This window comes from Dromaius novaehollandiae, chromosome Z (assembly GCF_036370855.1).
Source record: "Dromaius novaehollandiae isolate bDroNov1 chromosome Z, bDroNov1.hap1, whole genome shotgun sequence".
Classification (NCBI taxonomy): Eukaryota; Metazoa; Chordata; class Aves; order Casuariiformes; family Dromaiidae; genus Dromaius; species Dromaius novaehollandiae.
The window spans coordinates 67,378,235-67,395,284 of record NC_088132.1 but is presented as its reverse complement, the minus strand read 5'-3'; the positions used below and the strand labels follow the sequence as shown (position 1 = coordinate 67,395,284).

General features: G+C 38.7%; 1 protein-coding gene across 1 annotated transcript in view; it reads right to left on the bottom strand.

Moving 5' to 3' along the window:
• LOC112984010 (potassium/sodium hyperpolarization-activated cyclic nucleotide-gated channel 1) overlaps positions 1-17,050 on the bottom strand; it is a 208,519-nt gene that overhangs the window by 10,153 nt on the left and 181,316 nt on the right. Inside the window, exon 6 of the mRNA XM_064501737.1 lies at positions 13,171-13,411. Within this exon, the coding sequence (XP_064357807.1) occupies positions 13,171-13,411 (241 nt within the window). The remainder of the gene's footprint in view (positions 1-13,170; positions 13,412-17,050) is intronic.

Sequence of the window (17,050 nt, the reverse complement as noted above, 5' to 3'; positions counted from 1 at the left end):
GCATTAGCTGGCCCTTTGTATGGGCCAGAGTTTTGGTACCAACCGAGATGAATTTCACAGTTCTTGAATATATCAATATGCCACTGTAGGTATTAATTTTCCCCTTGTTGCTGTGTGATCCCTAAACATCTTTTTCTTAGAGAAAACAACTAGGGATGTAAGAGATTTATGAAAAAGCTTTTTTTCTCTGGGAAGCAGTACAGCTTAGTTGACAGTGTGGCATCTATCCATTAACTCTCAGTTCATTTCCCATATAAATTATACTCCAAATGTAATTACTCAACTTTCTGTGTCACATTCACATTTGATTAGAGATTGAAAATAAACTCAAAAAAAAAAAAAAAAAAAAAAGACAACATACAGTTGCCTTGCAGACAAAATGTGTCCAGAAACAGATAAATTGTGCTGATACAGGAAAGAGTTAGAGATAAGTAGATAGCTTGTTCTTAAAAGGATACCAGACTGGTTCTGTCTGCCTGGAACACATTTCTTAATTTAGGATGGTATATAATAATATGTAGAATATTAAATAATACAGTGATTTAATATCGTATGCACATCTTTCTTCTGCAAGGACACAAAGACTAGAATTAAATCAAAAGTTCACTTTACTAGGTGCAGCCTAGTACAACAATTAATTGTTGTAGTAACAAATAAATTGCTTAACTAATGTGTTAGTCAAATAGTGCTCTCTGTATTAAAATAATACAAAAATAATTAGCAGTTTCTATGCATTTGTGAACCCCAGAAGGTTCTTAAGAGCTTTGTACCTTTCCAAAGCTATAGCAGGTTTCTCATCATCTGTCACAGATTCAACATTACAGGATATAATGAAGAGTGTCCTTCCAGCTGAGGACAGCTGACTATTGCTTCAGTTCCTCAGCAGGGAACTGTTGTTTCATCATGTAGCAGGCATACACATTGCTGTGTAAATGGGCAAGTAACTACTTGGACCATCTGGCAACTTCCAGCAGCAGCAAAAAGACAGAAAATCAAAGCAATCTAAAGGTTTGGGTCAGTCAGTCTAACCCATTTGGGAATATTTTGAGAGAACAGGACAGCGGATTAGATTTCTCCTGTTTATTTTATAGAAAGCAATAAGCTACAAAAGTATTATGGACAGAACTTAGATATATGATGGCTCATTTGATTCACCCATGCTTTCATGCCTTTTTATATCAAGTTCTGTATGTCTTCAGAGCAAGTTTCCCATAATTACCAGGTTTAGGTTATTCTGCTTTTCTAAACGAGCTCTCCATAACAGCAACTCTTTGGCATGGTGCTAAGACCAACAGTTCTTCCTTCAAGCTACTGAAGTTGTCCACTGACCACAAACAAGCTAAATGGCACTAGCAAAATGGCAAAAGGGTCAAAGGAAGGGGCTGTGACTTTTAGCCTGGGGTACTTTGATCCCAGCTTTGCAACAGGTAATGTGAGAGAGATTTTTTTCTTTACCAAAGGACTATATAAACTTCAATCAATTCAAGAAAATTTAATGAATAATTTTCTTGACATACCACACTCTTCAAAAAGGGATTTTTTTCCCAGTTCTGTGTTGATTTAACCATTCTAATACAGAAAACAGAGAGAAGCTGTTTCATATGATAAAAATTTGATTGCTTTAATATGTACTTCTGTATGTCTGTCTCCTTTTTCTTTTTAAGCTCTGGCAAACATCAAATACATCTATCTTTAACTATTTTTTTCTAACCTTTTAACATATCCTTTTATCTTCCAGTATATTATCACTAGCACACGAAATGGAAAACCCAGGGATATGCTGCCCTTTATTATAGACACTTAATGTGACTAACAGCAGCTCTTCTGATTACAGTCAGAATGTAGCTTATACCAATTAATGAATACCAGTGATTTATTTTCTCCAAAATAATGATTAAATACTGTGCCAGATAACTGTGCAGATTTTATTTTGCATTTGTTTTGTAAAACAATATTGACATTCACACTAATCAAGATTATCGGGAAAAAAGCGCAACTGATGTCCCCCAAATCCAGATCTATGCAGTGAATGGAAATGAAAAGGCTCAGGTAACACCTGGCTAAATACATGCATGTGTTCAGTCCTGTATTTAAGAAACCTTACAATACCATCACTCTTCAGCAAGAACATTACTGCAGCAAAGGAGAGAATTTAGAGAGGAAGGGAGACAATTACTCCCATTTGAAGTCAGGTTCATAACCTGGACTGTCCGAAAGAGTTGAGAGGAAAGAAAGGTATACAAAAACTATACCTTCTCCACCCCTGTAAACACTAAATATGGAGTTACACACAAGACAGTCTGAGATTGTCAGAGTGAGCAGTAGCATGTGCTGCCGCATGACCGTCTTCATTTTAAACCTGACAGCAACAGTTGTCTGTAAGTCACAAAGGCTGCCTGCAGATAGAGGGGCTCCTCAACCAAGGCGAGAGCTCATAAAGGGGGTCTGGATACAGTGCTCTGAGCTGTTACTATTTTGAGGGGGAACTGAACATGACCAACTACAATTAAGGATCCAAAACGATTTCCTTAAAGCCTCAATTTCAGTCTCCTGTCACTTTCTGAACCCTTCACCTAAGTCTAACTTACATTTAACTGTTTGTGATGGCAGTTGCCCTTATATAGTCATCCTAATCAAGAAAAGAAAATGGGTTGGTTTATTTCACTTTTTTATTGCTTGTTTTTAGTCATTTGAAATTTATGGCTCTGAAGTCCTTGACAGATGAGCTCTAAGCATGTTCATTGTCTATTTTTTTATTTAACTTAATGGGGCAAATAAAAGAAATCGAAAATGTGCCCTAATCAGCAAGGTTGTAGTAGAAAAAAATTACAAAAAGGCGAATTATATCCCTATCAATATAGCAATAAAAAATGCAAAACTTTATCTCATTCAGTAAGCTAGAGACTTATTGCTACTGGCTGGTGGAATTCTCCCCTCATTGCAAGTTAGGAACACAACTGTGTCTGCAAACATCTGTCCCTCCATGCCAGCAACCTGACCAGCTGAGATAATTTCTCCATCATGAAGATGTTCCATATTTACCATTTCATGTATCTGAAGAGAGGAAGAGAATGAAACAGGGACTGAAGAGAATGCCTGCTTCAAAGTTTGAGGATGACTTATGCTACTTAGTAATAGTCAGCAAGTAATAGCTTTTTTATTCTTTTTGGCCCTCAAGAAGAGTATTCAGCAAGAAAAAAAATGGCAGGTGAAAAGGGATATCAGCATTCCCCACGAAAAGCATTATATTGGTCCTTTTCATCCAGAATGTTATCCTTTGGACACAATCACTGCGTGTTAAAAGGAGATTTTGTCTCCAAAGCTGCTCTGAGATACGAAGGAACCTTCAGAACAGATGAGCTGGAAGCAGCTGGAGACAGGTAGCCTTTATGGGCATTTCACATCAATGTTTCTGATCTAACGTACAAGCGGAGGATGATTTGCTCTTTTGCTATATTTCTTTCCAGTACTATTTTCCCTCCAGGTCTCTCTCGCAAGCTCTCATTTGCTTAACCCTTGTATATAAATCAAAGACTTAGTATGGTAAGTGCTGTAATTAGAGAGTGTCTATTCTCATTTTTTCTGGCAGCATTTATAATCGACAGAGAGTTACATTTATTTCATTGGAAATATCACCAGTTTTCTGAGGAAAAAAATCATTCTTCTGAAAAGAATTTGCCTAATGTTCATTAACCCAAACAAAACCACAACTTTGATAGGATTTATGGAGGAATTCTTATTGTTTAAAAATGACTGTAAATGTGTGAGCAACTTTTCATATTTACTTTGTTTGACAATAAGCCTTAAAGTATGCTAGTTTCATTATTTTGATCCAAATTTGTCTTTTATGCCACCAACCTCTGAGAAGCCTGTTTCTTCAAACAAGTCTTATATCAGTTGATTTCCTTGAATAAGACTTAAGACACTACTTTGTAGCACCTTTGAGAAAAGCAGCATTATAACATGCTACTAATTTGGATGTTTTGAGACTTACTCAGCACAGGTGTCATTACTACCGTATGAAATTCATTTAAACAACTTGACAAAGCCTTTAAAATATTATCTAATGTGATATAGATTAATTTTGACACAGAAAAAGACATTTTGAGCATAAATTAATTTTCAAGGCAGGTATGAATGCTATAAGCCCATCCATTTTTAGCCATTCTATAATGACTTTTGTTATTTCTGACAAGACTGATACATAATTGGATTTTTTTTAAGTCCTCATACTTCCTGTAAGGTAAATACTGATACATTTTATTTCAGTGTAATCTGCTTAATATAGATTGACAGTATAATTTTTTTTTCCAGAAGAGTAGTTAGTTGTAATTACTTTTACATCAAGAAAGCGAGCCAAATACACATGGTTAGAATACAATTACTTTTATAAAAAGTGGCATCTTATCTGCCCAGAGAGCCACTTTATGTTTTATCCTGATTTGCCTTTTATTCTTTCTATCTGAAGATACTGCAAATAGCTGTGGTTTCATGACTAGAGCAAACAGAGGCAGCAACATTTGCTACCTCCTGCATCCATACATTCCTATTCTACTTTACCAAAGGATTTTTTCTTCTAAGAGAGATTAACATACTCTATTCATTATCTTGAAAAATTCATAATTTGGCTGGTATTCATTGTGTCTTCAAAATGTTTTAAAAATGTTAAGCTTAGATTCCAATAATTAAGTGCCTAAATAAAGATATAGGTATCGTACTGGCTAGATCAAAGGCCAAAAGTGACTTTGTTTAATTCATCTGTACCTACTTTCATTCAGATGGATGCCTATTCCCTGTTGAAAACAGCCACTGAATTCCTTATGTATTCAATATTATGCTCTTGTCATCTTGATTTTGGCAAACAATAACAGTTACAAATTAAACTATTAAAGTTGAATTTAAATGAACTGTAAAAATATTGTACTTCGTATTTTTTTCATTAAATTATTACACAAATGATCAGAGTCTGTCAGTTCTGAATTCTGGAGACTTAAATATTTAGATTGAACTCTTCTTGTAAAATTGGAAGGCACTTGCAAAATATTCTTCTGGGTTATCTGTGTTTGTCACCTCAGATTTTCAAGGTATACTGATGTGACATTTTGGTTGCATCTTACTCAAAAAGACCAAATTGAAAGTTATTTATACTATTCATGACTTTGCAGAATTATAATTTGGGCTGAAGTATATTTTATATAGATAGCATAAATTTTTATTAGTATACTTGTTACTATTGTTAATATTGTTAAATGTAAGTTTAATTATTGCTAATTAATAGAACTCTTAAAACTAAACCAGCTTCTACCTTCTGGCATTGCAGAGTATGTTATTTTCATTCTGAATTTTTAGAACGTTCCTTAGACTTTTAGAACAGTAACTTTTCCAAACAGCAAGAAATTCTTCTGACTGCATGTTATTTTCTATGTAAACTATGATGTTAAAAAAATGACATGATGCAGCACAAGGAATTATGGTATACCACAATGATGCTAAGGAAGCTGTATCACCAAAATGGCAAACTAGTCTGTGCCAAAAAGATATTTCATTTTTCGGACCTCATGCAGGCAATACTTTTAGAAAAATGGCAATGATTTAGAAACCAATATTGTTCATCTGAAAACTATTTTATGAATGAGTTGGTATGGAGATATGACACCCTTTTGACATAAAGCATTTAATTGTGTGCTTGCCATTAAGATTATGAATAAGCACACTTCAGAAAAAACACTTATAATTAATTATGTATTTCAGTATGGTGCTGGATTGGGGTATGAATACTGAGAGACTTAATTCATCATCATCTTGGATAATGAGTAGCCATATACACTGTTTTTGCAAAATGCAAAACTGTATCATGTATTGTCCAGGCATAAATTACAAGGTGTAAAGCAGTGAGCAACAGGGCACTTCAACAGCATTTTCTCTGTCTGTAATCAATATTATACTGCAAATGCAAATGCTTAAAAGTACTTCAGCCACAGGAAGTACCTACAGTGTACCCAGAAAAAAAAAGGTGGCAAAATATAATTTGAAGTGACTCAACATTTCCCATGGTATTATTTTCCACTGCACTGGTCTAAAGTATACTGACAGTTGCTGTTCTGAAATGGTGAAAAGCTCCATAAATAATAGGTAGGTCAAAGTAGTTCTGCCTAATTGGCCTTCTACAAGCTGAAGCAAATCCAAGATACAATTTATTTGAATTTCAAGTATGGAAGGATAACTGTTAAAACAGTATTCAATAATTCAAGCAAAATAAAATATTTAAAAATCCAAACTATTCCATGAACTACATGCACATACCAGTGTTATAATAAATAATCAGAAAAAGACAAGATGCTACAATATCTCCAGATTCTAGGAACTGGGGATGAATATCTGCTTTATACATAATTTTGCTACATGAACAATGATATTCAGCAGAGTTAATGATGTCTGCTTCGGAATGAATAAAATAAAACATGTATTTTCTCCTATTAGAATGCAAGTGAATCATTACATATTCAAATTCACATTCAGCAACTCTCATGCAAGCATCATAAAAAAAGTTTTAAAAAATCACATGTACTTCCTCATGTTCAACTTCTGTGGAAGCTCTTAGAAAAAAATCTTTCTTAGCAATGTGGGTTTTAGTTAATCTACAGATTCATTTATTAAGCTACTCCAAGTGGCATAACACCAGGAAATCCTGTATAAACACAAGTGGGAAAACAGATGGAGAATGGAAAAGATTGTAGGGACACAAGCCTTATCTTATGTCCTTTGGGGTTGAGGGGAATTTTGCCAGAGACTTCAGGAAGAGTGGGATGAGAAGTGAATAGTCAGACATCTATCCACTGGCAAGAAAGCAAACGCAGTGACAACAGAGACCTGAAGGTGTTCCCAGAAATCCTCCTTTTGGAAATTCTAGTTAAGGCTCACTGGTTGGAAAGTGGTGGATTTATTCCTTTTTTCTCTTTGTAGGAGTGTCAGCCTCAATCGAATGCACCATTTAGGCACAAAACACAGTTCACTCCCTGCTTAAGCTGATCAGGGCTGCATGCTCAGATAATTTCCTCTGATTCCACCGAGCTGGCAGCTGAAGGGGAATGGGACATCACGAAACCAGTCCCGTTCATCAACGTGCTTTACAGCAGCTTTGGGATGGCTTTAACCTTTATGCCAGCTTGCAGTGGAAACAAGCAGCGAGCTACAGAATGGCCTACTGCACCTATTCTCACTTTTTTCCAAGCAAGAGCCTCGCATTCCCGGTAGGGGAGTGATGTGAACACCAGCAGGCTCCAGGGCTGGGGCTAGGAATGTGCAGAAGCGTGGCCAGTGGCAAGCTGCCGGGGAAAGGCCTTTCTGGGAGAGGAGAAGAACGTGCAGAGCCATGGTCTGGTAGGAAGGGAAGATGGAAACAGAACATTTTGAGCCACAAACAAGCGGAACAGTTCACGGGGCAGTGAGAAGCAGCTGTGCAAAGCACAGTTTTACAGGGAAAGGCTAGTTTTTATCACATTTTCAGAAACTGGTTGTGTTTCCTACTGAACTAGACCAAACTGTGGCCTTGATTCCCTACAACAAAAAGCAAAGAAGTATGATAAAGAGAGAAAAGACTGTGCTATTTTACATACTTGTTGGGCAAAAAGCTGAGCAGGCACATTAAGTTAGAGATTTTGACGCTACTGACTGAAAAAAGTCCATGGGCCAGGAAGACAAAATCTTATTCTGATGACTAAAGGAGCCCTCAGAGCCATATGTAGAACCAACTGAGTAAGAGGAAGGAATTGTTAGAAAGGAATTATTTTACTAAAACAAACTTCTGTTTAGTAAGTGAGTATGATAACACTCTCCCATGTTTGTTGTTGCTATTAATCACGAGACATTTTGAATCATCAACATATATAATATTATTATGCAGTCATTCTGATAACATTTACTCCAGCAAAAAAGAACTCACTGGTATCAGTTGTGTTACACCACTTTATACGAATGAATGTAATTAAGATTAGTATCAGGCTCATTAAATATATTCAAATATTATTTCTGCTCTGTAAAACCACAGTAAATTAAGTACTGTATGCTTCTCTATAAGTAAATGACTCATATTCTTGTGCTTCATCTGTAAAGACTTCAAAACCTTTGCCTTTTATCAATCTGATATTTGTCTAGTGAGGAACAAATAAACAATCTGTCCAGTCACTCTTCCTAATATAAAAAGGTCTTTTAGTAATTTCTGAAACAATCATCTGGCATTCAGAGAAAAAGTTTCGATAAGACCAAAACCCAGCAATTTCCTCGCTACCATTTTCTACCATGGTTATAACATTAAGGAGTTTGAAATACTGAAGTATTAAAGAGGAGGAAGAGAAATATGTATTGAAACAGACAAAACAAAAAGATTTTGGGTCTCATTCTGCACTGCTATGTACTTAATTTTGAGTATTGTAAACTCCAGATATTCATAACCACGGACCAGATGGCAAAAACAAATAATTTAGCAGTCATAACACCCTCAAAATACAATTGCCTACAGCTTTTTACCTGCCTCCTGATTCTCCTCCTCCTTCACAGGAGCACTGAATTCAAGCGTGTTCATCTCAGCTTTACAACTCAACTTAGTAACAAACACACACGTAGTCAGGTCTCCCTGTCTGCCATTTGAAAGGGGAGGTGTAAGCACCCTCCTGCTCCCTCCTTAAGTGACAAGCAGATGTCCAACTTTCTGTCGTCTGGATGCTTCAGTACTGCTCACACACTCTATTGCTCCTTGTGTTTTCTTCTCTTTCGCATCAACCTCATGCCCACCACATTGCCCTGCACTCTTGCTTTCTCTGTCCCTAATTTCTTTGCATCCCTCACAACTTGACTTCTGCCCACACAGTCCTCATCTCTCTCTTGACCCCATCCTGCTCCCCAGTCTTTTCTGACCTCCCCTATCTATTTCTCCTAGGTGTTAACACAGCTCACTTTCTCATGACCATCGACTCTCTCCTGACCCTCCCGTACACATTTTTAACAAGTCTCTGCCTGTCCAACACAAGCAGCTAAAAGTGAAGGTTATAATTTTCATTTTTGCATTTCAAGGTGGCCACCTTGTTTCACCTCAGCTGAAAACTGTGTCAGTCAGTGGGAAAGGTTCCATTTCCTCTTTTTTATAAAGAGAAAAGACATATTTACTGCTTTGCTGATGGTAGCACCAATCCCATTGTTAATACCAGGGAAGTGGGAGCCACTTTAGAAAACAGGGGAGAAAAGTGAAAGAAGTCATCAGAAATTCACAAAGATCTTCAGGAAAACTTAATATTGCTGTATCTGCTTGAAATAACAAGATGTGGAAATGCTGTACCAAGAAAAGCAGGTATAGGGTATTAAAAACCTGGAATTCTCTGCTGGTACCTATGGTTTACACCATTTCACTGATGTAGAAATAACTATATAACCAAACAATGTAGTGAAAGTCACTATCGTGTATGCCATTGCCCAATTCTTGTCCTTTCTATAAAAACCCAGGCAAGCATGCCATAGGAGGACAGGGTATGCAAGGAAGGGCATTGAAGAATTAAAGTTATTGGTTTTTAAATGCTAGTAAAACGCAAAGGAAAATGGACCCTCCTAAATCTTTATGAAACAACCCTTCCACTTATCCATGTCTATTCAATACATAATTTATGACAATCTCTTTAAAAGATTTTCTTTGTGGTCATTATTGCAAGTGTTTAAAAGCACATAATCAGACTCAAATCACACATTTTTCTGAATATATTTATCATCTACTTTGCTATTCCAATAATTAGGGGATATCATTTTTCAGTATCTTGACTGAAGATTTGACAGAGTGTAGACCAGTCAGCATTTCTGCCTTATTCAAGGCAGTTTTCACTGGTGCCTACTTTGTATATTCCATCAAAACGTGGGGCGAGAACCGGGAAGGCCAAGCAAAAAGAATCATATCAGAAATTACTTTCAAATTTATACTTGAAAATGGAATAGATTTGCAGGATGATCATATCCCTTAATTAACAGCGTGACAAATAATGTTGGGATGAAAATCAGCATCCTACATAGTGCTGGGCCAAAAATGCTCCTGTATACAAAGTTTAAGAGTAGATTTGTGAACGCACACAAAGGTTAAAGGATGCTCTTCCCCAGCAATACCAAGGAACAAACCATGTCTCTGTGGCTGCTGCTTTGTACTTACTCCTTTCCTCCACAGAGGAGAACCCAGTGTGCCCAGATGAGGAAAGGGACTGATGGTAGCCAAGCCCAGATTATCTATCTGGAGGGCTATCTGGAGGCACCACCCTGCACTTCCCTCAAAATCAACTGAGAATCTAAAGCAGAGGTGAAATGTAATTTGATTAATCAATTCCATTAATGGTTAGCCAGGCGCATTCTTTCTGAGGAGAATTTCTACGCAATTGTAAGGTTTAGCTAGTTTCATGTGAGACTGCTAAAGCACTCCGATCCATAGGGAAGGGTGTTTTTTAATTAAGAACAAAGATCAGGCCAGAGAATTTAAATGTTCCTCAGCATCTCAGCTCTCAAACCTCAAACTACTTCTCCTCTTTATTACTGCAACTTCCTATTTTCCAGGCTCTCACTCTCCTGACAGTCTCCATTTAAGCCTCTCCCAAATTCTGCTAACACTGCTTTGGCTCTTGTTAAATCTTGACTTTCACACTAACCTCCAGCTTTTCAACAACACCAGGGTGTCGGAATTGATACAATGCTGTCAATCCTAAAAGTTTAAAATACTGTAAAGTGATAAACATATTCCAAATACAAAGTTGGATATTTGTGGCACCTTATGTGACTTCTCAGGGCAAGCCTACCTTTCTAGGGACCCCTCCTGAATCTCCCCCAGATCCAGGGTCCCTGGGAAGCCCATGCTCTGGGGCATGCCCAATATCCAACACTTAATATCTCCAAGCAATAGGTGCTGAGTGCTTCCATTTCACAGGAGATGTGGAAAATGAAAAAAACTGTTTAGGTCTGAAACCTCCACCTGCCTGACCTTCCCATGCTGGAGTGTTTATATACGTTTACGGGGTTACAGCGGAGGGCTGTAAGTAGTAACTTCAATTTGTAAGTCACAGCTTCTTAAATGATATCTCAGCTTCAGACTTTGCATATCTTAATTAGCCAAAAAAGGTGTGGCTAGTCTGGATTTGAACACAGACATCCTCCTCTGGGTTGTTATTGTTCCACTGTGCAGCATTTCCTGCATCTGTCCAGTACGCCTGCTTTGGCCGGTGCTGACAATGCTGTTTAGACATATCCTTAGCTACTCTGGTCAGGAAGCTCCCCTCAGACTCTGATGCACAGTTCTCTAGAGAGAATTAGAATTTTTTTATGCTTTGATAAACTGAACCTTTTCAATCAGCAGTTATTAGATGTGTAACTTGTTTCTTCTCTTTTCAGCTGCAACATTTTGGGCATTTTCTTTCTCAGGTTTTTTCTCCCCATATGCTCGTCCTTCCTCCCTACTCCTCTCCCAGCTACATCCAGCAGTAGCTATTACTTCCCATTTCAGATGTATCAGATGCATCTGCCCTCCTTTTTACACCCTGTGTCCCTATGGTTTGCATGAGCAAAGCTGCTTTGGTACACAGTGTAACAAGTTCTTGTGGTGTCTGGATATTGCAAATGGCTTATTTTTTATATGCATTCCTGTTAAGAAGGGTAGCGGATGAAAAGGATGAGCTGAGCAGTCGTTTGGACAGTAACAACAGGCTGACAGTTATGTAAAATACTTTCATGTGGCAATCTCCTCTGATCCTCTGTTGGTTCAGAAGAGTATTATAGCCAGATTCAGAACACAGGCTCTTGCAAACTCATTTTCATAAACTGGGGCACTGCTAAGCATATAGGGGACCAAGACCAAGGTTGCTCTGTTTCTTCATCCGCAGCATTTACCTTCTCTTTCTCCTTAATCTCCTCTCTTCAGCATCTACAGTTTAAGTCCATGTGATAAGCACAAGACTTCTTTCTCAAAGTGCTTCTACAAACACTGGTGCAAATCACCTTGCAAAGGCTACTGCAGAGTGACAGGGCCTGTGGCCAGATCACTAGGAGTTGCTTCAGAATATTATTCTAAAATGGGATTAGTAACTCTACAGCCCAATTCAAACACTAACTGAGCCCGATTCACTTTTCTAAGCTCTCCATTTCAGTGTACGAGCTAAATGCCACTGATTAGGCTTTCAATTTAACATTTTCTGAAAGGCTTTTGACTCAATTCTAAGATGATTCATGGTATTCAACAGAAAATTAACAAAAAAATCAGCTAACTGTCATGGGCCGTGCACACAAATGTTCAATCAGCTTCTGGAAACCAGCCTTGCTGCTACTCTAACACACAGACACCTATTCCATTTCACAAAGATAATTTACAATCACAGGAACATGATTTTCATATCGGTCAATTGCTATAAGTAAAAAAAATGATTACTTTTATCCAAATATGAATATTCAGACACCTTCACCTAAATGAAAATCTTTTTTTTATTAGGATTACCAGATGAATTTAATTTGGACTAAAATTCATGTCCGGTTCTCATTAATACACCTGTGTCAGGGAGCTATCCAGTAAAAGTGGAAGTCCAGTTTCTTATACTGGAAGGCTAATCAACGCTGCATGCTAAAATTCAGTGAAAATGCACTAATAAGTCTGAAATATTCATGAAAAAAACCAAAATATCTCATATAAATAATGGTCTTTTATCCACTGTCTAATTTTGTAATTCTTACAGTGATTTTTACCTTTTAGAAGTACTTTATATTCATGACTAAAAATTTTTATCCCTTTTTAAAGAAGATGAATTCTGTTTATCCTACCTTTTAATAGTTGCAAAGTTACTGTGCAAATTATTATATTTTTATCAAAATACAGCCTGTTAAATAATAGCAATATTAATTCGAAATCACTTCACAATTCAGGACAATTTAACTGAAGGAAATATTTCAGAAAGGTTATCTGCATCTTCAATAGCTATCCTTTCAACAGCAAGCAGACTCAAAAGGTATTATTCAGAAATACTTAATGCACTTTTCCCTGCATTTGGAATTACCCAGGCAACACACATTTGGCAGACCTATTCTGATGTCTCTATATGTCTGATATTTGAACATGTTTTATTCTAGTGCATCCACTTCAATGTTATCATTCATTTTCTTCCTACTCACCTCCAAAGTAAGAGCCATCTGTCAGCTTCAACTCCTTGTTGGATTTGGTGATGACACCAGCGACACCGTGCTGAATGAAGTACATCTTTTTACCCACAGCGCCTTCTCGGATAATATAATCGCCAGGCTGGAACACCTCAAATCGCAGCTTGCTCAGCATGGCAGTCACAAAATTTGGATCTGCGTTAGCGAAAAGAGGCATCGTAGCAACCAGCTTGCGACAATTGAAGTTGACAATCTCCTAAATGGGAAGGAAACAAAATGATAATAATAGTCAGCAAATAAATACATTAATTTAATTTAATTAATTTAATAGGAATTACACTGGCTGCTAACTTGCAAAAGAATATGGATAAGATTGGCCTGCAATACTTCTATTAAGTGATTAAAGTTATGCCAGTAGAAAGTTTAGCCCTGTGTTTTTAAATATTACATCAGTAACATCTTTCTGATAGTAACTGCAAATACCACTGCAACTGCAGTGGTCATATTATACCACACATTATAGTTGGCTGCGGAGCCAACTGAAATCAACAGGAAAATTCCCATCCCAGAGTTTAATTCATATCACTAAACACAGAGGCAAACACTCTTGCCCTTCAAAGAAATGCATATACAGTAGACCGTTTTATCCAGAAAGCACTACTGTCTTCCTATGACTGCCACAGGTCCTAGGAAGCTCCTTCCTAGGTGCTACAGGTACAGGGTATTTCCCACCAGGACTATTTATATTTACAGAGCTAACTCTGAGCACATCTACGTGAGAGTAGCACCAAAGAGTTACAAATGTTCTTCCTACTTTAAATCAAAAAATGAACAAGTCCTAAAGGAATTTTAAATTAAATCTTGCAGACCTTACTTTGTCCTAGGAAAACTAACATGGTCAGTTGTTATACAGCTGTAAACAGCATATTGAAAAACTGGGACTAATCAGTATTACATATGAAGAGGGGTTTGGGCAAGCAACAGCTACTGAATTAGCAACCAAAACATGACAGGGAGAGCATATACGATAATCTGTATATAAATTCAGAGACAAAATAAAATGAACATACAGCCAGCAGTCACCTAGCTGCTTTGGAAAACTAAATATTATTTCAGTGTCAGTGGAGTATGCCAAGCATTTCCTACACCAAGCAAAGCCTTAGCGATCGATGCAAAGGAGGCATCCCAGCTACCAGAGCTCTCACCCACCCTGACTGCGACTACTTGAAGCCTCCTCACATTCCTCCTGCATGTTGCTCTTTCTATGGATCTGCTATCCCATGCTTATATATCACTTATATCCCATGCAGCCTGCTCTCTGTGCAGCAGATATATTTGTCCACAATTCAGACAAATTCCTTCCTTCTCCTCCTACTCCTGTTTGATAGCATGCTAGTAGACATGATGAGAATCACAGAATCACAAAATGGTTGAGGTTGGAAGGGACCTCTGGAGATCACGTAGTCCAACTCCCCTGCTCATGCAGGGTCACCTACAGCATGTTGCCCAGGATTGTGTCCAGGTGGCTTCTGAATATCTCCAAGGAAGGAGACTCCACAACCTCTCTGGACAACCTGTTCCAGTGCTCAGCCACCCTCACAGTAAAGACGTTTTTCCTCATGTTCAGAAGGAACTTCCGGTGTTTCAGTTTGTGCCCATTGCCTCTCCTGTTGCTGGGCACCACTGAAAAGAGTCTGGCCCCATCCTCTCTACACCCTCCCTTCAGATACTTATACACATTGACGAGATCCTCCCTCAGTCTTCTCTTCTCCAGGCTGAACAGGCTCAGCTCTCTCAGCCTTTCCTCATAGGAGAGATGCTCCAGTCCCTTAATCATCTTAGTAGCCCTTCACTGGACTCACTCCAGTAGCTCCATGTGTCTCTTGTATTGGGGAGCCCAGAACTGGACACAGTACTCCAGATGCGGCCTCCCCAAGGCTGAGCAGAAGGGGAGGGTCACCTCCCTCAGCGGGTTGGCCATGCTCTTCCTAATGAAGCCCAGGATACCATTGGCCTTCTTGGCCACCAGTGCACATTGCTGGCTCATGGTCAACTTGTTGTCCACCAGGACTCCCAGGTCCTTCTCTGCAGAGATGCTTTCCAGCAGGTCAGCCCCCAGTCTGTACTGGTGCTTGGGGTTATTCCTCCCTGGGTGCAGGACCCTCCACTTCCCTTTGCTGAACTTCATGAGGTTCCTCTCTGCCCACCTCTCCAGCCTGTCGAGGTCCCTCTGAATGGCAGCACAGCCTCTGGTGTGCCAGCCACTCCTCCCAGTTGTGTATCACCAGCAAACTTGCTGAGGGTGCGCTCTGTCCCTTCGTCCAGGTCACTGATGAATCAGTTGAACAATACTGGACCCAGTACTGACCCCTGGGGGACACCGCTATCTACAGGCCTCCAACTGGACTGCACCACCAGTCACAACCCTCTGAGCTCTGCCATTCAGCCAGTTCTCAATCCACCTCACTGTCCACTGATCTAGCCTGCACTTCCTGAGCTTACCTATGAGCATGTTATGGGAGACAGCGTTGAAAGCCTTGCTGAAGTCAAGGTAGACAGCATCCACTGCTCTCCCCTCATCTACCCAGCCAGTCATTCCCTCGCAGAAGGCTATCAGGTTGGTTAAGCATGATTTCCCCTTGGTGAATCCAGGCTGACTTCTCCTGATCACCTTCTGAGATCCTTCACATGCTTAAAGATGGCATCCAGGGTGAGCTGTTCCATCACCTTTCCAGGGATCGAGGTGAGGTTGACTAGCCTGTAGTTTCCTGGGTCCTTCTTCTTGCCCTTTTTGAAGACTGGAATGACATTGGCTTTCTTCCAGTCTTTAGGCACCTCTCCCATTCTCCATGTCCTTTCAAAGATGATTGAGAGTAGACTAGCAATGACATCCACCAGCTCCCTCAACACTCATTGGTGCATCCCATCAGGGACCATGGATTTGTGGGTGTCCAGTTTGCCTACATGATCTCTAACCCAATCCTCCTAAATTCAGACAATTCCACAGATTTTTAAGCATAAGAACAAAAGTTTAATGGGTTCTTCAATTTGGTCTCCTGCCATCAGGTAAGGAGGTGGGGCTACAGAGTCATTTAAGAGGCATAGGCATGATATAAGAGTGAAGTAACAACTACCTTTCCCAGAGAAATCACATCCTTTCCAAATAAATCCAGTGGAACTTGGAAAAACAATGTGAAGCAAAATGTATCACTAGGCACCTGGGAAGCAAAAATCAGTTATCTCCAGCAAAGACTTGTTTTCCACAAAAAAAAAAAAAAAGGTAAAATTACTTCCTTTTGCTACTTCTAGGAGAGACTTATGATATCTTATGACAATCCCACAAGGAAGTGTCATTATATAATGACAAGGTGGAAACAGAAGTGTCTCTAAGCAAAACTGAATACTGACTCTTGACAAAGAGCAATAGAGCGATTTCCTTTGACCTTGGTCACAATCACATCTCTCTACTGACATACACACTATATATGCTTTTTTCTTCCTTTCTTTTTCTGGAATGAGTCAAGGACATAAATAAATAATATAATTTTATATAATTATCGTTTAAGGCAGATTTAATTCCAGAATTATTGGGTTAAAGATAGAGTGAATGAAGAGCAAGATGTTACATCTTTGAAGTCAATCACTAAACTCCGATTGAATTCAGTGGGAATATGATTTCATCAAGAACATCTTATCTGAGAATTATTTATGAGCAATGGAAACTCCCCTTTCAACACTGTACTGCCTCTCTCTCTCACTCTCTCAGATTGCCATAGGTCCCCTTCTTATGAGTGATTTATCATGCCTGAAACACCCCACCATGTAGAGACTCCACAGCTAATTGTAAAGGTGTTGGATTCAGATAGGATGAGAAGGATCTGAGACAAGGGTATAT